General features: G+C 45.6%; 1 protein-coding gene across 1 annotated transcript in view; it reads left to right on the forward strand.

Annotated features, from left to right (window-relative positions):
* Nucleotides 1-26,386, forward strand: part of MYO10 (myosin X) — a 256,779-nt gene extending 230,393 nt beyond the window's left edge. Inside the window, exons 27-41 of the mRNA XM_052659151.1 lie at nucleotides 2,068-2,311; nucleotides 5,461-5,556; nucleotides 8,499-8,592; nucleotides 9,527-9,582; nucleotides 11,475-11,617; nucleotides 12,120-12,314; nucleotides 13,347-13,504; nucleotides 16,502-16,625; nucleotides 17,327-17,624; nucleotides 18,509-18,716; nucleotides 19,807-19,943; nucleotides 21,155-21,275; nucleotides 21,699-22,151; nucleotides 24,189-24,380; nucleotides 25,969-26,386. Of these exons, the coding sequence (XP_052515111.1) occupies nucleotides 2,068-2,311; nucleotides 5,461-5,556; nucleotides 8,499-8,592; nucleotides 9,527-9,582; nucleotides 11,475-11,617; nucleotides 12,120-12,314; nucleotides 13,347-13,504; nucleotides 16,502-16,625; nucleotides 17,327-17,624; nucleotides 18,509-18,716; nucleotides 19,807-19,943; nucleotides 21,155-21,275; nucleotides 21,699-22,151; nucleotides 24,189-24,380; nucleotides 25,969-26,070 (2,621 nt within the window). The 3' untranslated portion in view covers nucleotides 26,071-26,386. The remainder of the gene's footprint in view (nucleotides 1-2,067; nucleotides 2,312-5,460; nucleotides 5,557-8,498; nucleotides 8,593-9,526; nucleotides 9,583-11,474; nucleotides 11,618-12,119; nucleotides 12,315-13,346; nucleotides 13,505-16,501; nucleotides 16,626-17,326; nucleotides 17,625-18,508; nucleotides 18,717-19,806; nucleotides 19,944-21,154; nucleotides 21,276-21,698; nucleotides 22,152-24,188; nucleotides 24,381-25,968) is intronic.
* The last annotated feature ends 1,034 nt before the right edge of the window (nucleotides 26,387-27,420 follow it).

Here is a 27,420-nt window from a genome sequence, read left to right on the forward strand (position 1 = left end):
ATATTTTCCTCACCCCCTAATTAATCTAGTTCTCTAAGTTAGCTTAAAAATTCCCTGTAAATCACTCTTAATTGTAATATATAGCATTCATTTATTATATAATTGTCTTGATTAAAACAAATAAGATTATGAAAAAGTAAATATACATTCAGAGCACTCAGATCCCAACATTAAAGCGTTAAAAGCTCAAGAAGGTAAGCAAGTGAACTTTTGGCAAACTCATCTCTTAATAAAACAAATTATTGTGTAACTGCATCACCATTTAATCTCCGATACATTGTTGTTTGATGTTTAATAAGGCCTTAAGTTGTGACCAAAAGTTTCAAAGAAACGAGTGATAAGGCAAACCTAACCATCAGATTATATTCTGTGAGTGTAAATCAGTTTGCACCAGCCTAATAACCTCCTGAAGGTGTTCACAGTCAGGAAACTAAGAACACTGATCAGATTCTCTAGATGAAATATGAAGGGAGCCCCCGGAAAAGGGGAGGGAGGGCTGGGCGTGAGTCCCATCGATAACGAAAGCACAACAGAGTGACTGGTGGTGATGACTGTTGTAATCCATGTCTTTGAAACAACTGTGAATAACCCTTATCATTCAAAGACGATAAGATAATAGGATAACTTTGTACCGCAGTTTCCTCTTGGCTTATTTTGAGAAACTTAGATTAAAGCCACAAATCAAGAAGGAAAAGAAGTTTTCTTCTGGTAGTCCCTGGCAAGTTTGTTGTTTGTTAGGAAACAGCTCTGGTGCTTGGCATGAGCACAAAGGCTTGTCAGCTAGGTAAGCAAGACATTCTGTAGATACGAGACAGGGCTGCCGTCTGTACAAGTCAGTGAAACACGTGCGCTTTGCAACGCACACACAAACCAGCGTTATCTTTGCTTCTCTTGTTCCACTGTGAGATTGAGATCTGTGATCACTGAGCAACCATTGAAAAAATTAATCTGAGAATGTCTGTTTTAAATATATTTCTAATCTGTAAAAGGAAAGCATTTCCTCTATATTCATTTTCAGTATCCACATTTAGATACTCTTTATTTGTGTTACTGGTGGATCAAAGAGATAACTTATGGACATTTTACAGTTATTGAAGTAGATGTGGCATTCTTCGGTGGATTTGTTAAAACAGATTCGTGACTCATGGTGGCAAAATGTCACTCTTGAGTGTCTTGGGAATCTAAGAATAATAAAATTATCCTGCTGGAAGGCTATTAGAAATATTTTTTGTGTTGTAAAAGATAATATCTGTATATCCTGGTCTAGTTTCCTTCAACCAGATTTATTTCCATGAAAGAAATTATAGCTAAATTCTCATGTTCACGGTGCTATCACAGTTTAGAGTCTTTGTTTCGTAGTCTAAATTTTATACCTTGTACATGTAAACCATTTTCAGATAATGATGCCTTTCTCTGAAAAGATGTTTATTGGAAAAAGGGGACATGTTATTTTCCTGTGTAAGTTAGAGTTTATTGCTGAACTCCTGAATCTTATAGATGTTGTTCCTCTCACATTGACTAAACTAAGAAGGAAAGTGTTAACTTGGACACAGTTTTAAACTAATTTCCCCTCCCTGGGGTGTCTGGAAAGAAACACGATCCATAAGTATGGAAATGGTTCTCCCCCACCCTCTGCCCCGACCCCCATGGTCCTGCCTCACTCCAGGGTTAGAATATCAGTCCCTTTGTAGTCTTGGTGTTAAGCTCCTCACCCAGAATTCTAAGCTAAGTGAGTAGGAACTTCTTTGGAAATAAGGAAAGATTATATTTCTTTTTTTGGCTGAATCTAATTGTGTGCAAGATCTTAGTTGGAAGTGCAGTGTCTTAACCAATGGACCACCCAGGAAGTCCCAGGAAGGCTTCTGATGTAATTCAAGCAAGCCAGTGTGGTCCCTACCCTGTTCCCCCTGAACATGACCCTGCAGTGCTATTATCCATCGTTGGGAGCATGTCTGAAGGGAGGACATTTGGTGCAAAGTTAAGGATGGGCTGAACCTAAGACCTATTCATCTTAACATCCAACTTGATGGACTTTCCTCAAACCTCTCCCTTCCCACCCGAACCCAGGTGGCCTCATGAACTCCTGGAAGCGCCGCTGGTGCGTGCTCAAGGACGAGACGTTCCTGTGGTTCCGCTCAAAGCAGGAGGCCCTCAAGCAAGGCTGGCTGCACAAGAAGGGCGGTGGCTCCTCCACCCTGTCCAGGAGAAACTGGAAGAAGCGCTGGTTCGTCCTCCGCCAGGCCAAGCTGATGTACTTCGAGAACGACAGCGAGGAGAAGCTCAAGGGCACCGTGGAGGTCCGGGCAGCCAAGTACGTTGATGGGCCCTGGCAGGGGCTTGGGGCTGCTTCATCAAGTAGGCCCCTGATTCCAGGCTGACTGGGACATGTTCTCTGAAGCAGTAGGTTGGAGGAGGTGATCGAGAGTCCTCACCATTCCTTTCAGTGGGTTGAATTATTAGGAAATCAGAGAAATAAGACCATCTGGGAAAATTCACTTGAGTTTTCAAACATTCAGCTCTGGATTATATGATGCTCGCTGAACGTAGAACTAACCTGTTGGAAATGTGATTGGCCGTACGCACGACTCATGGTGTGGATATTGATCCATTGGTTGAGCATCTTGTCATCGTTCTATGGATCAGCCTATCACTTTTATTTCTTCCCATGCCCAACTGTAGCCAACAGATGGCTATCCTGGGAGCAGACAGTCCATCTGGAGGGGAGTGAAATGAATCATTTGTGTCCCACCTTTGCTGGGTTCACTGGACCACCAGGGAATTCCCTTCTTCTAGGTTCTTGTGAATCAAAGCATTGAACTCTTGAGGGCCTATTGTATTTGTTAAAAATTAAGTAAGGTTTTCAGAAAATACTGAGAATTGAGGAGTAGCTGGTTTTCTGGGATAACTAAATACTGAGCATAAAATTTGGGGATGTCATGTAGCTATTCCCCACTCAAACTGAGCAATCATGTATGTTTAGAAAATGGGTAAAAATAAGCTTTGAGAGACTGAATTAACCCCTGAATTCATGAGACCTAAAAACGACATCCTGTTTTTACTCAACCAGCATCAGGAACTTTAGAAAATGCTTCATTGAAAGGTGGAGAGTTTAATCAGTTATGTATTTAATTTTAAGGACAAACACTGAAATTGGAACAAACAGCGAAGTATTGGAACTTTCCAGGCTGCCCCTTTGGGGTTCCTTAGGAGGATCCCATGTTCCATAGTCAGATGGGTTCGTGGGAATTTGAGTCTGAGTCCTGCAAGCGTTTGCAGCGTGGCCCAGCTCTGAGCCTCCTGCAGTCTCCTCCCTGCCGTATACACCACAATGGTTGTTAAGGTTTCACCATCATAAAGTTTTCTTCATTTTTTATTTTATTATATAAAAAATACATAGTTTGTATTATAGAAAATTTCAGTCATATGCAAGCATAGGTTGGAGACTAGAATGAAATTCATGTGCTCATTACTCAGCGTTCAGTGGTTACCCACTCCCAGCCAGTGGTGTTTCATTTGTGATCCCACCCTGCTCTTCCCCCCTGCAAATTACATTTTTTGTTGTGGTTGACTGAGCTATGTGACTCATAGTATCTTTGTTCCCCAACCAGGGTTTGAACCCACACCCATGGCAGTGAAAACACCCAGTCCTAATCACTGGACTGCCAGGGAATTCCCCAAACTACATTTTTAAAGCAAGCCCATACCATATAATTTCATTTATAAATATTTGGTATTCACTTAAAGATTAAGACGTTTTAAAATGTCTATCACAATATTATTATTACATTTAAAAAGGAAAATGAACTCCTTCTGTCATCCAAATTCTAGTCATTATTCAGATTTCCCCAGTTATCTTATAAATGGAGGTGATAGTGTTATTGGCTCAGGTTGGTTTCTTTCTTCAAATCAGAATCCAAATAAGGTTCATAGTTTTTGATCAGCTGACAGATCATAGCCTGTAGTTGACATGCTGTGTTTATTGAGACCCTGACAGTATCATCATCTCCAGGGAAGCTTTTTATAAATGCAAGTCACTGGGTTCTACCCTGAAAAACTCCACCTGGGTTTTCTGAATGTTCCCCAGGGTTCTGGTGGACCTGCTGTGGCTCGGAACCATGGCACCCACTCATTTTATACACAAGGTAACTGAGTTCCCAGGAATCTAAGGGGCTGGTCTGGGATGATGTGGTCTGGTTAGATTTCCCCTGAAAATTGTCACCCTGCTCCAGAGGCTGCAGTATCAGACATCTGGCTGATCGCTCCCCCATCAGGGTCACCTCTCTCTTCCACTCTTGAGAAGGCATCACAGACTCCTGTGTGAATTCTGATCTTCTTGGTTTTTCAAAATATTTTATCTTAGTTGTTGTTCTTCAGTTGCCAAGTTATGTCCAACTCTTTGCAACCCCAGGGACTACAGCACTCTAGGCTTCCCTGTCCTTCACCATCTCCCAGAGTTTGCTCAAACTCATGTCCATTGAGTTGGTGATGCCATCCAACCATCTCATCCTCTGTCGCTCCCTTCTCCTCCTGCCCTCCATCTTTCCCAGCATCATGGTCTTTTCCAGTGAGTGGGGTGTTCACATCAGGTGGCCAAAAGATTGGAGCTTTAGCTTGAGCATCAGTCCTTCCAATAAGTATTCAGGGTTGATTTCCTTTAAGAAATCTCATCTCAGTGATTCTAGCTAAAAGGTCATACTGTGTTTATTTTTTCTAAGCGGACTGCTGAATGTTCTAGTTGTAAAATAAGTGTTTTACTGGAAACAGCTGTGCTACTTCAGCTGTCAAAGCAAGCTGTCTATATCTCCAACACCCTTCTTCCACAAGGAGATCGCCACCTCTGCTCCCATCCCAACAGCTGCTTGTCTTTTACCCTGCTCTTCTTAGCCTGGTCCACTGAGTTTGAACCTCTAGGGTTGTTTAAGAATGTTAGGATCAGATCCAGGTGGAATTCAGATCTAGAGACACTCAAGTCCTGCTCTTTACCCCGAAGCCCCTAGTGGAAATAGTGTGCCCTTACCAGAGGAAGTCAGAGGTGTCAGCGGCGGCCTTAAACCTTGGTAGAATGCTGTGATGATTGAAGGAGCTCCTGCAGATTGGCTGCAACGTGCGGGTCCTTTACAGAGCAGTGGGGGAAGCAAGGGAAGGTACAGGCAGACTGGGGCACCTGAACTGGGTGGGCCTTGCATGGGCCAGTGGGAGAAGAGAGGCCCCTCCCTAGAGAAGTCAAGGATACCCCTTAACCCCATTCCCACCTCTCCACACCCCCTCCAGCAGACCCCTCCATTTTCGAGCAAGAAGGAGTCTTCCACCCCCAGAGGCCCCTTCATCATTTCTCAAAGTGAAAAGGCTGAAAGGATTGGTGTCTGATTTTTCAGTTACTGTGAAATTTCTCTTCTTGCCCCTCCTTAAGCATTCATTCTCTGTTCCCGATCTGAGTTGGGTGCTTGTGTTTCCCTGCAGGGAGATCATAGATAACACCAGCAAAGAGAACGGGATTGACATCATCATGGCCGACAGGACCTTCCATCTGATCGCGGAATCCCCAGAAGATGCCAGGTGAGGCGCTGTGCTGTCGACTCGGTCGTAACTACATCCTTGTTCCTCTGCCGGCCTGGATGTCACATGGGTCACTGTTGAGCTGACCAGCCCTGGAAAGCTCTTAGCTGATTTTTCTAGTTGGGTATTTCTGATAGGATGGTTGAAGGACTGAGTCAGAAGAGCTGAATGCAGTGCATACTTGTCTCCTGGGGACTCTTTCATTGGCTTTATGTCCGTTACAGTAACAAAGCACATGGACTTCCAGCTTCACTTGCCACTGGACAGACCCTTTGATGGGTCCCCTCAGGCTTTTACGGTCACCAGCGGCATATGGAAACTGCGCTCCTACACACAGCTGAAAGCCACCCTCTGGAAGCTTCTGAGCTTTGGAAGGGAGCAGCTTCTGTTTGCTTAAGGGTTGAAAAAGCAGGATCATTCACCACTGGCTGTTTAAACAAATGCCAGGATTGTGGCTTTTGGGAGGGTGCTTAAGGCTGTGACAGTGAAGAATTCCATGGCTGGAGAGTTAGTTAACACTTAGAGGGAACTTACGACATTCCAAGCAGTATTCAAAATGCTTCATGTGTACTAACTCATTTAATTCTCACAACAACCCGACGGGGTAGCAGGAGTTACTATTAACTGATTTTATAGCGTAGGAGACAGAGGTACAGAGAAAAGCTAGTATAATCTGTCAAGTAGGGCAAGCTCAGTTCTGTTGAACAAAAGCAGAAAGCCTCCATTAGGAGCTTAGACTTCTGACTGAGCTCAGAAGACAGTGGTGTCTCTTATTGGCTGTGGCAGGTTGTCTGACTTTCCTGGACCTCGATGTCCATTGTTATGCCAATGGGCACCAATTAAGGACTGGGGTCTGCCCCTCAGTATGACCCGTGGCAGGATCACTCAGGAGAGCCTGTGTCTTGTCTGACCTTGCTGCTTTCTGGGTGTGTTGGGTCAGGTTGGAGCTGCCTGTCATCCAATGCCAACAAAAGGAGCTCGTCTGAGCTCAAAATGCTCATCTGAGCAATGCCACAAAATATCTTCTAATTTATGAGGGTGACATCCTTTGGCCTGTGTTCTTCACTTTTCAGAGCTTCCCTGGTGGCTCAGATGGTTAAGAATCTGCCTGCAATGCAGGAGAACCCAGGTCAGTCCCTGGATTGGGAAGATCCCTTGGAGAAGGGAATGGCAAACCCATTCCAGTATTCTTGCCTGGAGAATTCACTTTTCAGCTCAGAAATCACTAGAATCTTCCAGAGAGTTCTCAGGGCCTTTATGACCCCTTGCCCTTTGGATGTTTCTCTGTTGATACAACACCATGGCAGCAGCATTAAGGACAAAGAAAATAATTCTTCCCATGGGAACGAACTAAAACCCCCGCTGAGATCCATAAATCATGACACACGCTGGAAAAACAAGCAGACCTGGGATTACAACCCCATCATTCTGTCTGAGACTCCTGGAGACCACGTGTGGTTTTCTGCGGTCCAGGGAATGCCCACGGCTTTGCAACTGAATTATAGACCCAGTGCTTGGCAGCAGCCCTGTCTGTTTTGTCCCATAATGAACCTGCTAAATTTAACATTTGGAATATTGTAGCCAAGGAATTTTTGCCCTGACCAGTGGAGCACATTTTTACAAATTCTTTTTCAGATTCTGAGTTGTACTTGATTTAGGAGAAGAGATTTTTTTAGATTTGAGGGGGTCACCTGTACAGATGGAAACAGCAGCAAATTTTGTGTGTCTGTCTGTCTGTCTGTCTGACCCCATGTGACTACGTTTTAAATGTATATGTTGCTCAGTGTTTAACTTGGGATGTTTTTGAGCTTTATAAAGTCTTGCCTTTGGATTAACTAGAGTTGACAAACAAATTCATATTAAAATGTTTCCATTGGTCTCCCTAAGAGTCTCTCTCTGTTGAGTATTTATTTTCAAGCTCTTTGTTACATGTTTCTGTTTTAGGAATCACAGAAAATTTTAGTGCTTTGCTATAAATAATTTGCATGACTTACCTTTAAATATAGATATTAATTTTTTTTTTACTTAAATATGCCATTGGATACCAAGTAGTTTCTCAGCTTTAGTTACAGGGGTGTGTATATGTGTCTGATCAGCCCCCTGCAGGAGAAGGATGTCATGGAATCTCACATTCGGTACCTCTAACTTGTAGTTGCTTAGTAAATAATGGATGGATGGATTGACGGGCCAACAGACAACTGAATATGCGTAGTCATTTTTCTCAAGCGTGTATTGTATTTCTAGTTACAATATAACTTTTGTTCTGCTTGACTTTTCTGGAATTGACCTGTTTTCCTTCATTATCTGAATCTGATGAGGCTGGAAGTACCAAAAACCTTTTGAAATGAAGACAGAAGAGTTCTCTAGTCAAAATAATTTTCTACTTTAGACATTTGTGTTCTGTTTCCAGCTCTCCTATGGTTTCATGCACCTAGGCAGAAATCCTGTCAGGTGTTTGGAAACCTCATCCTGGGACTGAGTAGACACCCAAGATAATGGTCTTATATTATAGGCCTTTTTATCTTGGAATATACTTTTTAAAACTGAGAAGGCACTTGAATGTTCCGTAGGTTATAAATAATATCTTCAGTAAAGACTCTTGACCTCAGGGTTTTGGATAGAAATGAGGGTCTCATTTCTTGCTGCCAATTTCTCTAGAAACTCATTATCACCATTAAATGTCCATGGGAATGTAGGGCAGAGAAAAGGGTTTTCCCACTGATTGGAAGTCGCATCAGATGGTACTTCAAGGTTTGGCTGTTAGTTCTACCCTTGCTCCTTTGGTAGTAGTATTTTATCTACATGTACCCGCGAGGAACAGGCAAGTTAAGAAAGTTGCTCAGAGGAGATGTCATTTTCTCAGGGGAGGTGGGACAGGGTGCCCCTGTTTCGTAAGCGCAGAGATTGGCCATCCCCTGACTCTCGCTGTCTCCTTCCCACAGCCAGTGGTTCAGTGTGCTGAGTCAGGTCCACGCGTCCACAGACCAGGAGATTCGGGAGATGCATGATGAGCAGGCCAATCCACAAAACGCTGTGGTATGTAAGCTGCGCTGGGGTGAAGGGGGCAAGGGGACCAGGACCTTGTGGGCAGTGTTTTTTTTTTTAAGTAAGTAATAGTATAATAATTGAGCTTTCCAGGTGGCTCAGTTGGTAAAGAATCTACCTGCAATTCAGGAGATGCAGGTTTGATCCTTGGGTTGGGAAGATCCCCTGGAGGAGGGCATGGCTACCCACTCCAGTATTCTTACCTGGAGAATCCCCATGGACAGCGGATCCATGTCCTGCGTCATGGAAGGCTACCATCCATAGGGTCGCAAAGAGCTGGACGTGACTAGAGCAACTAGGCACACACACACACGCTCTATAATAATGAAAGAGAGAAGCAGGAACATTTTGGTAAAAATCATGCAAAAACACAAGAAATTATAGAAGATTGTGAGTAGTAATAGATTACAGTTTGCCCATCTTGAACAAAAAAAATTCCAGTTTTTATGAAATCGTGAAACCTTATTATATTTTCTTCAAAAGATTTACTGAATTACAAATCATATTCATTCTGTCATTGCTCTATCCTAGACATGTATAAACAGAGCCACAAAACTATATTTTAGAAGTAGTTTCCTTTTCATGTAAATATAAAATTCAAGATAGATCATAATATAAATCAGAAAATTGGTACGATTGAAAGAAGTTTGTAAACACCCTTTACTGAAAGTATTTTAGGAGCAAGACAGAAAGATTCGCTTATAATTTATTTAATGAGTAGACTGTAGATTCTGCCCTGTCTCAAGGCTGTCTGTACTGAATGAAGGGGAATGTTTCTTTAGATAACTATTACTTCACAGTTAACACACAAAGAAGGAGCCTTTTTTGTGTGCCTGCTTGGAGAAGCATCATCTAGGGATGTTATCATGATGCGTGCTGGACTCCAGTGGTTCTCTGAGTTTCTCTGCTTTTTGCTCCTTTCCAGGGCACTTTGGATGTGGGGCTGATCGATTCTGTGTGCGCCTCGGACAGCCCAGATAGGTAAGCTCAGTTGTGATGGTTAACAAAAGTACCTGCTCATTACCTGCAGGCACCCACAGGCCTCTATGCTCTAGTCTTGGAGATGACTCCAGGCTTCGTGTTCCCACCTGGTCCGCTCCAGCAATCACGGTCTTCCTCTCTGGGTGTCTTTGGTGTGCGGGGGATCAGGGTGAGGGAGACCATGGAAACCTAAATTAGACAATCATAGAGACAAACGGGCTTCCCGGGTGGCCCCGTGGTAAAGAATCTCCCTGCAGTGCAGGAGGTGGGGGTTCATCCCCTGGAGAAGGGAATGGCAACCCACTCTAGTATTTTTGCCTGGGAAATCCCAGGGACAGAAGAACCTATGGTCCTCGGGGTCACAAAAGAGTCAGATACAACTAGGCGATTAAACAATAACAACAAGAAAACAGGGAGGAAATTGGGATTCATAGAGGAAGAAAATGCTTGCATCCCAGTGCAGGGGTGGGTGAACTCCCCCCTTCTATATTTTAATAATGAACTGGAAGAGGATTTTGATGGAAGTTTATATGTAGAGTATTAATAAATTAAACCACAGTCATTTATTTTCCTTGACATGCCTTCCTTACCCATGCCCTTAAAAATAGCATATTTTCAGTTTTGCTTTTTTTGTTTTTGAAGGCAGATCATCTTTGGCAGTGGTCTCAGGGGTCTTTGTACCCAGTGACCATCATCTTTACCATCTTTATTTTGCTTCTCCACTTAAGAATTCTGAGTACAAGTGGAAAGTGACTTCTGCCTTCAATAACATTGCTTTAGAGAGAATAGAAATGAATTCAAATTGACAACAAAAATCATATCTCCTGGGCCAAATGAGAGTTCTGAGGTGTCCGTCACTCACCATTCGTGAAGGCTTTTCTGAACTATATTCTTTGTTTCTACTAGTCACCCTGCACCTCCTCGTACCTGGCTCAGGAACCTTGAACACGTGCATGTCATGTCAGTCATCAAAGCCCAGGTCCTTATTCTGACGGTCACGTTCCTGCCTGCATCTCTCTTCTTTTAAACCCCTTCATCTGGCACGCTGGGCATGTGATGATCCATGGGAGAAATTTCCATCCCTACCTGGCTTTTCCCTCTTCCCCCAGTGCTCCCCTTTTTCCTTTCCCAACTCTAGAAAAATCTTGTTTTTTAAGGACCACCTGTCTGTCCATACTATAGTCCTGTTCCTCTTTCTTTTCTTTGACTTTTTGCAGCACTTAGCTTCAGCAAACATTTGAAAAGTTGCAAAATATTGTTCGTAGTTCCTAGCTCCAGTGATTAAGAATTAATAGAAGCAAGGTCCTGTGAGAGATTCAGAGCATTGCCAGATAAAAAGATGCAGGAGAAAGTAAATTTCCATTATTAATTTATCTCTGCCTGGAAAAGGCCCCCTTGTCAGCTCACACTGAGGTCATGGATCCAGGTGGCTCTCTGTTCCAGGCATAGTCAAGTGTATAAGATGTTCCACTTACAGCTGTTTACTGATCTTCTGTTACTGGTGTCTGACATTTCATTACTGACCCACAGAAATATTATCCAAGGCAGGAAGAAATTTACTTTGGAGAGGCATCCAAAAAAAATCTTTCCCCCACAGTCACTTTGGTTAGCCTGCCCGGAACCAAATTTCATCTGGAAAGTTTTGCATGAAGAAATGTTTTCCCTTCCAGGACCTTTCAGAATGTGTTGCTCCAAGTGTAAAGGTTAATGAGGCATGAAATAAATCCTGCAGAAATGAGCGAGGTTTGCCTCAGCAGAAAATACAAATAGCACTGCCATTTTTCTCCCCGTGACCCGTAAGCCAGGAAAAAGACGTTCAGTCTTGGTTCACACGGAGGTGACGGTTTCAGTCGAACTAAGCGGTTTTGCTTCCTTCTCTCCCCGCTGCTCAGACCCAACTCGTTCGTGATCATCACGGCCAACCGGGTGCTTCACTGCAACGCCGACACGCCGGAGGAGATGCACCATTGGATAACGCTGCTGCAGAGGTCCAAGGGCGACACCAGAGTGGAGGGCCAGGAATTCATAGTGAGAGGTGATGCCCTGAGGCTTTCTGACTTAGGGAGCCCTGTTTTCATCTGCACGAGTATCTGCTGCATTTCGATTTTGAGCCTCTTTTCTGAATAATTTTGCCTCCTTTTTTTTTTTTTTAATTGGAGTATAATTGCTTTGTCCAAGTTCATAGACATCAGTTTGGGCAGACTTGGGGAGATGGTGAGGGACAGGGAGGCCTGGCGTGCTGCAGTCCGTGGGGTCACAAAGAGCTGGACACAACTCGGTGACTGAACAACAGCATAATTGCTTTACCGTGTTGTTTTCTGTTGTACAAAGAACTGAATCTGCTGTGTGTGTGCATATATCCCCTCCTCCTCGGATGATTTTGCCTGCTGGCGTTGTTAAAAATCATCAAATAAGAAAGGATTGTGGCCATTGCTAGCAGATGTGTAGACAGACGCTCCATTTGTAAGCCGATTGTCGCCTGGTATGAGATGTTGCTCATCCTGGTTTTGAATTAACACTTCAGTCTGTCTTTCCAGGGTGGTTGCACAAAGAAGTGAAAAACAGTCCGAAGATGTCTTCCCTGAAACTGAAGAAACGGTGGTTTGTGCTCACGCACAATTCCTTGGATTACTACAAGAGCTCAGAGAAGAATGCTCTGAAGTTGGGCACCCTGGTTCTCAATAGTCTTTGTTCAGTCGTCCCACCTGATGAGAAGATCTTTAAAGAGACGGGTAAGCGGTGCTGTGTGCTTCAGGCCGATCATGCTTGAGACATGGCCCGATTGATCTTAAGAGTTCTGGGTTTGCTCAGAGCAAAGGGGCGAGGTCCCCACCTAGCGTGTGTATGTTCTCTCCTCTCCCCTCCAAAAATATCTCTTTCCTGGCTTAATTATCTTTTGAGGCTATCCATGGTTACCTATATGAACACTTGATAATGTAAACCATAGTAAAGGGTCCTGATTTATTGAGTTGCAGAAAGATTCTTCTCAGGGCAATGAAATGTAAACAAACAAAGCTTTTCCTGCAGAATGCCTTGTTTTTCTGTGCTTGTGTTCGTCTTTCTCACTGTTGCACCCTGAGAGTCATAATGCAGCCGAAAAACAAGGTAAATTCTGAGTGTCAGTGAACATAACCCAGTAGAATACAGTCACACAAGCTTCTTTTTCTTTTCCCCTTTGGGTATTTTGAAAGATGTTTCTAGATTGTTTATTTTGATTTTTGTTGCTAGTTGTGACTTTGTGTTTTTTTAGTATAGTTACTCCATTCAAAAAATACTCATTTTTTTTTTTTTAACTGAAATCACTCCATTGCACTTTCATCTGGTGTCTGAACACTTGGACTGCTTGCTTTGCATAAACAGTTTCTTTTGAAGGGAGGAGGGAGAATCCTAAGAAAAGGAAGAGAAGGAACAGAATGGGGGGAGAAAAGTCAGAAATCTGAGGCAAGAGTTCTCGCTTTTGTTCTAGAGCCTTGAACAAGGCTTTAGTTTATGCCTGTTGCTTCTTTTAGAGCAGATGGTACTAATTATATGTTTGATTCTGGGCTTATCCTTTTAATGTTTGTCTCTCCCTCTCAACTGTAACCTCCACGTGACTTTGGGTATCTAGTGCAGGGCAGGGCATTTGGAAGAAGTCAGCGAGTAGCTCCTGAACTAAATAATAAGGGACTGAGGTGGAGACGAAGTGGGTGCTGGATTTCTGGGACTCTGGTACGGGATGCCAGCTTGGCCCCCAAGGGTGGTATGTGTGTGTCCTGCTCTCACAGGCTACTGGAACGTCACCGTGTACGGACGCAAGCACTGCTACCGGCTCTACACCAAGCTGCTCAACGAGGCCACCAGGTGGTCCAGCGCCATTCAGAACGTGACCGACACCAAGGCCCCAATTGACACGCCCACGCAGCAGCTGATTCAAGATATCAAGGTGAGAGCGGCCATAGAGGTGCATGGTAGCTCACAGATTCTCACCCTTAGGACACCACGACATCAGCATTAGTCACGCTTCATTTTCACTCTGTAATCAGAACGAACTCTTGGTCAATTTCACATTTGTGCATCCGGGTTTTAAAAAATCTAAATGCTTGACTGCATGTGGAATGTGATGCTAAAGCTATCATGTCTCTGTGGGGGGTGTCAGGTGTGGCCACCGAGGCAAACCCAGCTGTAGAACTGTTTAGGCAGAGGGACAGTGGTCTGTAATTTGGGGTGAGGGCTCCCCAGTCGCAGGGACGTGGTGTGATCTGTGTCGGGGACAACCTGCATGTCGCAGATTCCACTTGAGCCCAAGTTGGGGCCCTTCTAAGAGTCACAAAATAATTCTACTTTCACTCAACAGTTTCTAGACCACACAAGTGGATTCACTAAGAGCCTATAATCCAAAACTCATTCCTAGTGCTCAGTCATGTCTGACTCTTCGCGACCCTATGGACTATAGGCCACCAGGTTCCTCTCTCCATGGGATTTTCCAAGCAAGACTACTGGAGTGGGCTGCCATTTCCTCCTCCAGGGGATCTTCCTGACCCAGCGACCAAACTCATGCCTCCTGCCTTGGCAGGTGGATTCTTGACCCCTGAGCCACCAGGGAGAAACCCAAGATGGGTCTAGAAAATTGGAATCCTTGTTAGATGCTTCTAAACTCCCAGAAGAAGCTCCCAAGTTTCTGGACCAACATTGACCTTGTTACATTGTGATTTTCTGTTGACAAGATTACTTGCTCTGAGTAGATATTGAATGAGTGATTAAATGGCAGCCATGAACAAGGATCACGGCACGGCGCTCGTTTTCCAGGAATGAAAATGGAGACGTGGGATGTTCTGGTTGCACTGTTCACATAACGGGTCAGTCCCTCGTGCTGAAGCAAGTCAGGGGAATTATTTTTATGCTGTTCCTCCAAGTTTTCCACGTGGGCAGGGTTCCAATACGAAGGAAGGAGCCAGAGCTATGACAGAAAAGCTACCAGAGTGATAGTAAGGCAGGAATTTATTTACTGATGTACGTCAAAGGGAAGGAACTCATCGGATCCAGGAGGGAAGCTGTGCCTTTGTAAAGGCGGGAGAGGGTCTAACGCATTGATAGGATATTATTACCCACGAAATTCAAGTCAGCCTCTTGATTCCAAAATTATGTTTTCTGGGCGTTTGGAGTCAAATTCCTGCAAGTCAAGTTATCCTACAAACTGCAGAGAAGTTTGGGGAACCCTTGAAACTAATAATGTCATTTCTTGTCAAAAAAAAAAAAAAATGAATTTTTTGAAGATTTCCTGTGAGAAAAGAAAGAAGAAAGTATGTATCAGCTGAACTTTCTCTTCAAAGCTATATCTTATCTACCCCTCTGTTTACTATAAAAATGAAACATGAAAGAGTAAATAGTTTTTAACTGTGAAAATGTGATTCTTAACATTTAGAAGCACTTCTTAACTTAGACAAATACATTTAATTCATTTGAAATCAGATGTTTAAAAAGTAAGTAGAATTTTTCGATATGAAGCAATGCTTCTTACGAAATGAGTCAAGTTGCCCTAATTATTTCCTTATCAGATTTTTTTAAGTAATTAAAACACATTTCCTTCTCATTTTCAGTTGAGTGTTACTGAAAAAGTTTCATAGTGGAAATGAAATTTCCACAATAGAATGATTTATTGCCTCTCCTCCAACTTTTCTGTTGATTCAAAGTTCTAAAAATAATTGTGACTTTTTCAGATCCCAAATTAATGTTTTAGGAACATGAATACATGATGAAATTCTCTGAGAGGAGCTCTTATATTTCAGGAGTTCTCAGGAAAGAACAGTCTCACTGATCGCATATTACAGTGTCATTTTCAGATGGAGGATACGAAAGACCAGTGAGAGAACTAGCAAAATGTATTTTGTTTTTCATAGCGGCCACCCCACACAGCTTGCAGAATCTTAGTTTCCCACCCAGGGGTCAAACCCAGGCCCCCCTGCAGTAGAAACTCAGAGTCCCAATCACTGAACAGCTAGGGAATTCCTATTTTAAAATGAATTACAAACCAGGATAGCATGATTTGCCAAATGACTTATGGCTAAATAATTAGCAAGAGAAGTGATTAATTTTTTAAGTATATGTAATTTCCAGAGATTGCTCCTTAGAAGAAAACCTATGACAAACCTAGATGACATATTAAAAAGCAGAGAAATCACTTTGCTGACACAGGTCTGTATAATCAAAGCTATGGATTTTTCAGTAGCCATGTGTGGATATGAGAGTTGGACCATAGAGATGGCTGAGTGCGGAAGAATTGGTGCTTTCGAACTGTGGTGTTGGAGAAGACTCTTGAGAGTTCCTTGGACCACAAGGAGATCAAGGGAATTAATCCTAAAAGAAACAAACCCTGAATATTTGTTGGAAGGACTGATGCTGAAGCCCCAATCTTTTAGCTACCTGATGCAAAGAGCCAGCTCATTGAAAAAGACCCTGATGCTGGGAAAGATTGAGGGCAGGAGGAGAAGGGAATGACAGAGGATGAGATGGTTGGATGGCATCAGTGGGTATGAGTTTGAGCAAAACTCCAGGAGTGAAGTGAAGGACAGGGAAGCCTGGCATGCTGCAGTTCATGGGGTCGTTCAGACACGACTTAGTGACTGAACAACACCACCAACAATCTCCAGAGGGAAGGTTTTTAAATAACATAGGAAAATGTATGCAGACCAAAGAAAGAGAATGAGAATAAGCTATGTAAGAAAAACAGGAATGTGTGATTTGTGCTGAAACATTGCTTGTGGGTATCTTGGTGCTTGAGATGACCAGTGCTGGATTCCCACCACCATCCCCGAGCTGCAGGTGTTTTGTGACGTATGAACACCGTTCATGTGCAGGTGGATACAGGTGGCTTCGTTCTTTCACGTGTATGCTTCTTATGATAAGCTTGTGGGCGTTCTCTCATGGCCCCGTTCTTCTCAAGGAGAACTGCCTGAACTCGGACGTGGTGGAGCAGATATACAAGCGGAACCCCATCCTGAGGCACACCCACCACCCGCTGCACTCGCCACTCCTGCCCCTGCCCTACGGAGACATCAACCTCAACTGTGAGTCCCAGATTCCACCCAGACCCAGGACACGGTGCTGCGGTTCCCTGTGAACCCTTGAGCTCCATCAGATACGCATTGATTGCTTATAGGGCATGAGGATTGTTGTATTAAAGAACATGCCAGTTCTCCCCAGGAACTCATGGTACCCTTCGTATACTAGAACGGGGGTTCCCAACCGCCAGGATCCAATGCCTGGTGATCGGAGATGGCTGATGTAATAATAATAGAAATAAAGTACACAATACATGTAATGCACATGAATCATCCCCAAACCATCCCCACCCACCTCACCTGGTCCATGGAAAAGTTGTCCTCCACAAATTCGGTCTCTGGTGCGAAAACGATTGGGGAACGCTGTGAGAAGCAGGCCCTAAACAGGTGTCTTACCTGTCAAATGTGGAGCTTGTTTGGCATAGACCAGCTTCTCAGTAAGCATTTTACACAGTAAAATAGTTCAGTTATGTGTTTAAATAGTTTAAACAACTAAAAATAATTTAGTGTAGCCTGCCTCAGTTTGGCTGATTGGCGTGTCCCGGGCACATGGTGGGCACTGCATCCTGAAATAGCTCTAGTCCCCAGTCCTGCCTCTTGTCCGCTGCTCAGTGGGTACCTTCTCCGAACCTCACATGGTGGGCGCTGCTCAGAGGGTACCATCTCCGAACCCCTCGTGTGACTCGTGTTTGTTTTGCTCCTCCTAGTGCTCAAAGACAAGGGCTACACGACCCTTCAGGACGAAGCTATCAAGATATTCAACTCACTCCAGCAGCTGGAGTCCATGTCCGACCCTATTCCCATCATCCAGGGCATCCTCCAGACGGGGCATGACCTCCGGCCTCTGCGAGATGAGCTGTACTGCCAGCTCATCAAGCAGACCAACAAGGTGCCCCACCCGGGCAGCGTGGGCAACCTCTGCAGCTGGCAGATCCTCACCTGCCTGAGCTGCACCTTCCTGCCCAGCCGTGGGATCCTCAAGTACCTCAAGTTCCACCTGAGAAGGTACGAGGTGGCCTGGGCGGCTCTGCCCATGTTGAGGGGTGCAGTGGCCCGTGGCTCCGAAAACTCAGACCCAGAACAGAAGACGCCTGGTGTGGGTCAGCCTCCTAGGTCACCTGAGCAGCTTACCAGGGGCAGACGACCTTCGTGTCTCTAAACCACACGGGGCTGGTCCACGGACCAGGTCACTTTGAGGGTTGTGTCCTAATGTGTAGGATGTTGGATAAATTAAATGCCACCACTCTATATGAGGGCTTTCCTGGTGGCTCAGCTGTAAAGTATCCATCTGCAACGCAGGAGATGGGTTCGATCCCTGGGTTGAGAAGATCCCCGGAGGAGGGCATGGCAACCCACTGCAGTACTCATGCCTGGAGAATCCCCATGGACAGAGGAGCCTGGCGGGCTATAGTTCATGGGGTTGCAGAGAGTCGGACATGAATGAAGCAACTTAGCACATGCAGACTCTATACAAACAGGAAAAAAAAACAAAAAAAAAGAAACTTAGATATTTGTTTCAAATCAAGCACGTGGAAACTGTCTGATTCAGATGCAGATTAACTGTGAAAAAGGGATTTTCACAGGACAGTATGAGGCACGTGGCTTTTTCAAACATAATAGCTCTGCAGAGGTCGGCTGGTAGCGAAAGTTGCTCCCAGTCATACTTGGGCTCTTTGGTCTCTGGATTTTCTGTCTTTCTTCCTTTCTCTCACTTTCTGCTGCTTTCGTCTTTAAACAGCACAGGGTGAACTACAGAAGTGGCTGGCATTGGCTCCGCTCACCACTGGGACCCCACTGGCCACCTTGGTCTGCGGCACCTTGAAGCTGCCCAACTCTCCCTAGCCAGCCATGCTCAGTCTAGCAACTAACAGTCGGTGTTTGTCTCCTAGGATACGGGAACAGTTTCCAGGAACTGAGATGGAAAAATACGCCCTCTTCATTTACGAATCTCTTAAGAAAACGAAATGCAGAGAGTTTGTGCCTTCACGAGATGAGATAGAAGCTCTGATCCATCGGCAAGAGATGACATCCACAGTCTACTGCCATGGTGGGGGTTCCTGCAAGATCACCATCAACTCCCACACCACGGCTGGGGAGGTAAGCGGGAGGCCCAAGTGCCCATGCGCTTCCTCAGATCAGGAAAATTGTGCGCAGTTAGGCTGGCGTATTGCAGCTGCTTAGTAAATAAGGAAGTGCCTGTAATCCTGCTAATCTGAGAAGCAGTGGAGTGATTAGAGATTATGGACCTGACTCAGCCGCCATACAAGGGTGTGTCTGATCGTTTCTGCAGTAAAGTATTTCTGTTTACCACACAAATAATCTGGAACATGGGGTCTTCCCAGGTGGCTCAGTGGTAAAGAATCTACCTGCCAGTGCAGGGGCCCTAGTAGACATGGGTTTAATCCCTGGGTCAGAAAGATCCCCTGGAGGAGACCAAGGCAACACTTCAGTATTCTTGCCTGGAGAATCCCATGGACAGAGGAGCCTGACGGGTTACAGTCCATGGGGTCACAAAGAGTCAGACATGACTGACTGACTAAACAGCAACAATCCAGAGCACTAGGAGAGGGGAACACAGTTTCTTTCTCTTTTTTCAACGTAAACTTAGTATTAATCTTGTAAAACTAATGGGCTAAAAGGAATAGTACAATAAAACCCAGATAGCTGGTGTAGCAGAAATATCAACGGAAGTCACTGTTAGACAAAAGGGCTTTATTTTTGTTTTTGTTTTTTACAGTTTTATTTATCTATTTATTTTGGCTGAGCTGGGTCTTTGTTGCGGTGTGTGGGCTTCTCATGTCTTGGCACACAGGCTTAGTTGCCCCGTGGCATGTGGATCTTAGTTCCCCAACCAGGGATCGAACCCACGTCACCTGCGTTGGAAGGTGGATTCATAACTACTAGACCACCAGGGAAGTCCCCAAAAGGACTTTAGTTTCATGCACTTGGCTAGTTTGCAAGAAACTGGCCCAGTATCTGCCCCTACCAGGAGGCAGAATAGCCTGTGTTCTTTTTGGCAAGGAAGACAAAGAACTGATTTCAAGAGAACCGGGGGGACGGCACCTTTGAAATTCCACACACAACGGTGTCGGAAAGCTGCTTGGACCTTCACGTGTGCCGGCAGCGCCCTCTGGCTTCTGATAGAGGCATGTTCTAGAACCACAGCTGAGGACCCCATGTGTTCCAGGTGGTGGAGAAGCTGATCCGAGGCCTGGCCATGGAGGACAGCAGAAACATGTTCGCGCTCTTTGAGTACAATGGACACGTCGATAAAGCCATCGAGAGCAGGACCATCGTAGCAGATGTGTTGGCAAAGTTTGAAAAGTAAGCTCCTTCTCCCTGAAGCGCCAGCAGATTAGAGGAAAGAAATTAAGAGAAAGAGGGTTTGAACTTCTATTCCATTTTCAGCTTCAGCGTGTGTTTGAATCTGCCTCATTTTGGCTGTGTTAAAGCACATTTGGTTTCTCATCTCTCTTTGCTGCCTGTTTACCTATAGAGCCACTGTCTCAAATAGGATTCACTCATCCTTGTTCCTCCACCCCATTCTTTCTCTCAGTCCCCTATAGTTCCCATTATCTCAGAATTTTCTGATTTTCTCAGATCTTCACTTGTCATTAGCTTCGAAGCTGGGCGAGTAGACAGAAGCCAGCTTATAAACTCTTCAAACCCCATTTAGTATCTCTTGGACCTACAGTATTCACAGCCCCCAAGTTACACAGAAGATATTCCTACTTTAGAAAGATGCTAGTGCCAATAACAAGACTCCAGCCAGGCTGGGCCCTCGCCCTCCCCAATTGCATAAGGGGCAGAAGCAGCTTTAAGTTAGAAATGTGGCAGGGGACCACGAGGTTTAGAGCAGCTCCAAGCTTCAAGTCTCTGAGAAGTGACATCTTCTGGGTGGGCCTCGTCTAAGTGCTTTGTTGGAAATAAGCCAAAAGGGGGAAAAAAAGAGATTTCTACTTTATGTAAACACAGCTTCCCTAATATTCATGTCAGTTTTTGTTCGGGCTTTTTTTTTTTTTTTTTTTTGCTGTGCTGTGCACTTGCAGGATCTTAGTAGACTAGGGATCAAACAAACCTGGGCAGTGGAAGGGCAGAGTCCTAATTACTGGACTGTGGGGGAATTCCTCAAGTCAATTGTTACAAACATTTGAGAGTTGGCAAAGGGAATGAAGGAATAGGCTTTGTTTCTTTTCTTCCTCTGAATGCAGCAGAATGCTTAGCTGGAACTAACCAGAATGGGCACTCAGAAAATACTCGTTAGCTCAGTTTAACTGAAGGCTGCCTGTTTGTTGTCTTTAAAACTAGGATGAAAGCGTGTTTTTCGCCTCTGGATAAGTTAGCAGGGAATTCTCAGAAGCTTCACTCTGTTTCTGTTTTCTCTCCCACCACCCCACCTCCACACTCTGCTCTGAGCCCAGACAGGGTGTCTGAATCCTGACGTAGAATACATCCCATGCGCTGATGGCCCTGTGGGTCACCCTTAGCCCATATCCGGTTTTACTTCCTGTGTCTCTCTCCACTTCTATCTGTAGGCTGGCTGCCACTTCAGAGGCGGGCGAGCAGCCCTGGAAATTCTACTTCAAACTTTACTGCTTCCTGGACACAGACAACGTGCCAAAAGACAGCGTGGAATTTGCCTTTATGTTTGAACAGGTAAATGGAGTTCTTAGGCTCCTTTGCAGACACGCAGGGGTGAACCCATTCCTACCCTTCTCAAGTTAACTGCTAGTCCTTAGAAACCAGGCGTGGCAGTAGAATTCTCAGTGTAACCAGGGAGGGATGCTCTTTTATTCACTGGTAGAAGGAAACTTGCATACGTATTATGTGAACTGCTGTACCAGGAACTGTCCTAGTTGGGGACAGGGAGGAGTGAGAGGGAGAGGAAATAATAAATACACGTGTCCAGTGGTACCCATTGCCAGGGAGAAATTTAAAACCGCGAAGGGGCGTTAAGGTACCCTTTTATGGAAGATGGCATTTGAGAGAAATCCTGATGGTTTGAGGGAGCAAGCCAGGTGGGCTTCGTGTCGCACGGCAGTGTCTGGCCCTGTAAAGCCATCGACCGCCTCTTTGCAGGCCCACGAAGCCGTCATCCATGGCCACTACCCGGCCCCCGAGGAGAACCTGCAGGTGCTGGCTGCCCTGCGGCTCCAGTACCTGCAGGGGGATTACACGCCGCACGCCCCGGTGCCGCCCCTGGAGGAGGTCTACTCGCTGCAGAGGCTCAAGGCCCGCATCAGCCAGTCCACCAAGAGCTTCACGCCAGGGGAGCGGCTGGAGAAGAGGCGCACAAGCTTCCTGGAGGGGACCCTGCGGCGGAGCTTCCGGACGGGCTCGGCGATACGGCAGAAGGCAGAGGAGGAGCAGATGGTGGATATGTGGGTCAAGGAGGAGGTGTGCTCCGCGCGGGCTGGCATCCTGGACAAGTGGAAGAAATTCCAGGGCATGAGCCAGGAACAGGCTATGGCCAAGTACATGGCCTTGATCAAGGAGTGGCCTGGGTACGGGTCGACGCTCTTCGACGTGGAGGTGAGAGCGGGCTGCTGCTTCCTGGACCAGGCTGCACACCTGAGTCAGTGTGACCTCGGTCAAGGTCACGGGGAAAGAGGACTGGGTAGAACACGTGGCTCTCTTACCCTCTGAGGTTGCGAGCATGCTAAGTTGCTTTGGTCATATCAGACTCCTTGAGACCCTGTGGACTATAGCCCACTGGGCTCCTCTGTCCATGGATTCTCCAGGGGTGAATACTGGAATGGGTTGCCATGCCCTCCTCTAGGGCATCTTCCCCACCCAGGGATCAAACCCATGTCTCTCATGTCTCCTGCTTTGGCATGTGGGTTCTTTACCACTAGCGCAACCTGGGAAGCTCAGCCCTCGTAGGTTAGAGCTCCCCAGTTTTACCCTTAACCTCAGCCCCCACCCACCCAAAGTATTCTTCCTCCTTTTTGGTAAATGCTTTTGTAATGTTAGAAGCAAGTGGAAAATTAAGATATTATCTATTCTTAAATAACTGACTCTTGCTTATTCAAACTGTACACCCAATGAAAAAGTGCTGGTAAAAATCTGCATTAAAGTTTTTTAAAATATCTTAGCACTATGTCCATAAAATTAGAAAATTTGGATATACTTGGATTTTAATTTTTTTTCCCATGGCTATTTGTAGGGAAAAGTTTCTTTTACACAACTGGAGTTTGGCTAAGTTTGCATCAACCTAGTACTGATTCATATCCTTTTTCTTTTTTTAAGTAGACCATTTATTGAAAGAAAATTTTATTAATGATCAAGATTAAGCCTTGACAAACTGCAGCCTGCCTTTTTTTTTTTTTTTTTGTAAAGTTTTATTGGAATACAGCAGTGCTCTTTCTTTTATGTATTTTTCTCTGGCTGCTTTCAGGCTGAAATGGCAGAGTTGAATAGCTGTGACCGATACCACAAAACCTAAAATATTTACTATCTGTTCCTTAACAGATAAGTTTGCCAACTCTTGGTTTAGACGAGCATCTATCTTTCTTATGATCAGAGTCATTCAGCATGTTATTTGTTGACTTTTAAAGAAGGCTTTATAAAACCCTAAATAATTGATCTCTATTCCATGAGTTTTCACTGGATGCCATCTTTGGGTGGGTGGGTTGATTGGTTGAGTCAGTTACATTTGTTTTTAAGTATAAGTCAGATGCTGTACAAGTACCTCGTCTCCTGTGTCACCGATGCATATCCCTCTTGAGTCCCATTGCCTGGTGTTGTCATCCCTATATCCTAGCTCCTATCTCTCCACTTATGTGTGCAAAAAAGTCTGTTGGTAAACCAATGAGCTCAACCACCATACACACAAAATGTCACTGCTGCTACTTGTCACGAGATGTGTTTTTCAGGAGGAGCTGAAACTGCTCACCACATATTTGGAGAATTTCCTTCTATGATCCTAGATTTTGTATTTGAACAACCATCCAAAACAGGATTGAGGTGGAACTAGAGATAGACAGGAATGGGCATTAGTGGTAAAGAACCCACCTGCCAGTGCAGGAGATATAAGAGATGCCAGTTCCATCCCTGGGTAGGCAAGATCCCCTGGAGGAGGGCATGGCAACCCACTCTAGTATTCTTGCCTGGACAATCCCATGGACAGAGGAACCTAGTGGGCTACAGTCTGTAGGGTGCAAAGTGTCAGACACAGCTGAAGTCACTTAGCATGCAGCGATAGACAGGCTGCTTGATTTGATGGGAAATTACTGTCAAGTTTATCGCCTGTGGCCACCTTCTCATAGCTAATTCACATGGCCAAGACGGTGGTGACATTGACAGGTGGAGAGTCCAAGCGAGATGCTGAATTTACCAGTTGGTGTTCTCCAAATGCGTGGGGTTGATGAGTTGGTCAGAAATCAGTCAAGACAGCCAGAGAGCTACCATTTTTCATGTCTTGTATTTCAGTTGCCCTCTGCATAAAGACACATTGAATGTGTTCAATACTCTGCAGAGGGCTGGGCTCAGAGCCCATCTTGTGGTTTCTGTGTCCTGTTTCTGACTTTGCTGATCTGATCTTGCCCCGACTCTTGCCTGCCCCCCCAGTGCAAGGAAGGTGGCTTTCCCCAGGAGCTCTGGCTGGGCGTCAGCGCCGATGCGGTCTCTGTCTACAAGCGCGGGGAGGGGAGGCCGTTGGAAGTCTTCCAGTACGAACACATCCTCTCCTTCGGTGCCCCCCTGGCCAACACCTACAAGATCGTCGTCGATGAGAGGGAGCTGCTGTTTGAAACCAGTGAGGTAGGAGGCAAATCTTTCGTCTGTGGCCTTGATGAACTAGCAAGACAACATCCCGTTTCCTGATGCTTTTGACCAAATAGCTTTGTTTGCATATTTCGCTCTGAGACACAGGAAAATACAGTATGGTGGTCCCTCCCCTGCTGCAGGTTTCTCACAAGCCAAAATCTGACAGTCCCACGTTTCTTCTGTATACCTTTGCAATGGAGAAATTTGGTTTCCAGCTGTCAGGGGATTTTACCCTTGCAGGAAAAGAAGGGAAAACAAGTGACACAGAAATGAAGAAATCTGGTTTCCAGCTGTCAGGGGGGGCGTCTTACCCTTGCAGGAAGAGAAAGGGAAGTGACATAGAGGTACCAAAAAAAAAATATATATATATATATAGGCAATAAAGCCTTGCGAAAATTGTTAAACAAGGTGGCAGTGGATCACAGCCATGAGACTGGGGCCAGGCAGTGTCCAAGGAGCAGGAGGGAGTGAGTGGCAGACCGTCCTGGGAAGAGCTAATTCTCACAACACAAAAAAAATCACAAAAACACCTCTGTATATATGCCGTCCCACTCCAAAGCATAAAATGTAGTAGTAATCATGATGAGAATGCAGGAAGCCTGTTGAGGTCTCCATGCAGGGAGCTGTTAACAAGCAAAGGTGAGAAATGGGCGTGAATCCCATGCCTCCCATTTGGCTACTGGTGTAAAGTGAGGGCAAGGAGCTGGGAGGTGATGACTGGACCACAGACAGATGTGGTGCAGGAGGTGTGCAGTGGGATGGAAGGAGGTGGGGGCTCTTACGGGAGGGTCCCTGGTGCCCGGCTGCTGGGTTTGGTCAACTCCAGTAGAGAGCAGAGAACCGCTGTGAGATCTTTGTGAATAGTGTGTCAGGACAGCGCTTTCACAGGGATGTCCGGTGGCATTAGAAGGAAGATGAGGGATCAGGGAGGTGGAAGCCAGTTAGGATGTCTCCGCAGGGACCCAGGCCAACCATCAAGAGGAATGGGCCAGAAGGGGGCGGCAGTGAACACACCATGAAAGAGCTACTGTGCATGCGGAGTTGGCAGAGAGCAGAGCCTGCATGGGTGGCTCTTGGTGGGGTGGGAGGTGGTGTTCCCCACTCCTACCCCCACCGCCCCCCCAGCCCTCAGTTCTGTTTCTCCAGCTGTATCACGAGGTACTGACTGGCAGGATGGGATCCAGTCTTTAAAAGCTGTGATTGTGGCTTCTGTTGTGTTGCCCTTATTTTCAATGGGGACAGTCATCCCAGCCCTGATCATACCAAGACCCTTTATGTGATTAGGTGGGGGCTTTATTTTATCTGCAAAATGTGACAGTTTTACATCAGGCAACCACCAGGTGGTGCAGGGGGGAAGGCCACGAGTCCCTTCTCCCCACCACAAGCAAAAGGGCAAAAGCAGTTGAACTTTGGGCCGAATCCACGGCCTGCACAGTGGATTCACGCTGGCAGGCTGCTGGCTTTTGCAGGCGGGACGGACCCCCGCTTGCCCGCGCTGGGCGGAGGATGTCTGATTGTTAGCCTGGGCCCCCTGGCCTTGCGGACACTTGGTGACCGTGGTCTGACTCTGCTCCCCTGGCAGGTGGTGGACGTGGCCAAGCTCATGAAAGCCTACATCAGCATGATCGTGAAGAAGCGCTACAGCACCTCGCGCTCCGTGAGCAGCCAGGGCAGCTCCAGGTGAAGGGAGCCCCAGTCCACGCGAACTCAAAACCTGCCCGCGCCACCCTGCTCCTCGGCCCCCGCCGGCGCCCGCGTCTGCTGTCTGAATTGCGGCCGCCCCAGACTTTCCAGAAGCCCCTCGTCAGAGGGAGGTGTCTTGGGGACCTTTCGCCCTGTCCATTCCAGCGATCGGTGTATTCAGCTGTACCACCAGTTTCCAAAGCTTTACTTCTCTTAGATGATACATGCCTTAAAACGAGAGGAAACGAAACCCACGCTGCCACCAAAGCAGCCAGAAGTGCCTTAACTCCGTGGAGCCGACACGGACCCCCTGTAACTGTGCTACTGAAGGGAGATAGATGCTCACCCCTGCTTTTTGGGAAGGCTTGCTGAGCTTGGGGTGGGGGAGGGGCGTCGATCCATCAATTCTGCACTAACCGGATTTCCCCTGGGAGGGAAGGTGAGGGAGTGGGGAGGGGGACGGAGAGAGAACGTGAGGGGATGGTCTATTTTAGGTGGAGAGCTGCTGGCAGCCTTCCTCACAGACGCCTATTAACTTTTTCTCTTTGTTTCATCTTTAATGTGCATGCGCTTGCCTGTGCACGCATGTGTTCATAAACACATACATCACTTTCATCATTGTTCCGCGAGCCTTGAAAGCGAAGGGAAAGAGGATGTGCAATGAATTGTGTAGCATCTGTATATTTTAATCGTTCAGAGTCAAGAGTCCTCAACTGTTACTTTGCAAGGTGGTTTTTATTAACAACCCGGAATCCTGGATTTTTCCTGTCTTTGCTGTATTTCGAAAGCCACATTTTTGACTCCAGTTTTGTTTTACGTGTAGCAAAGTCTGCAATCTGTGTCTGCTGTATTATAAACAGATATGCAGCCTGCAAATAACTATTTATAAACCACTCTTAAACAGCTGGCTCCAAGGCTGTTTTTAGAACTGTATGAAGTCACTTTGGAGTCTTCAGTTTCTAAGAGGTTTAAGTTAAAAAATGTTTTCTGGAAGGTTAGCTTGAATCACTCTGTGGGTAGATTGTGACTTAACCCTGTTTGAATATGAGGGAAAGCTGTCATCTTCCTTGAAAGCAACTTGAGCAAATCTTTAAAGGACCCAGACGTTCAATGCTGAGGCTTTAATAAAATACACACCTATTTTATCCAAGTTTATAATGGTGGCCTGAACAAGGCCCCTGTAAATAAATCAGCATTTATGACCAGACAAAAGATAATCTGGTCTTGGACTTCTATTTTTATACAGAAAACTTGTAAAGACTTAGGCCAACTAAGTCTACCCAACAAGAGAAGAAACTTGCCTTATCCCTATGGATAGCCACACGGAATCATTGTTTCTTGGCTCAAGAAA

The sequence above is a fragment of the Budorcas taxicolor genome, chromosome 20 (assembly GCF_023091745.1).
Source record: "Budorcas taxicolor isolate Tak-1 chromosome 20, Takin1.1, whole genome shotgun sequence".
Lineage (NCBI taxonomy): Eukaryota > Metazoa > Chordata > Mammalia > Artiodactyla > Bovidae > Budorcas > Budorcas taxicolor.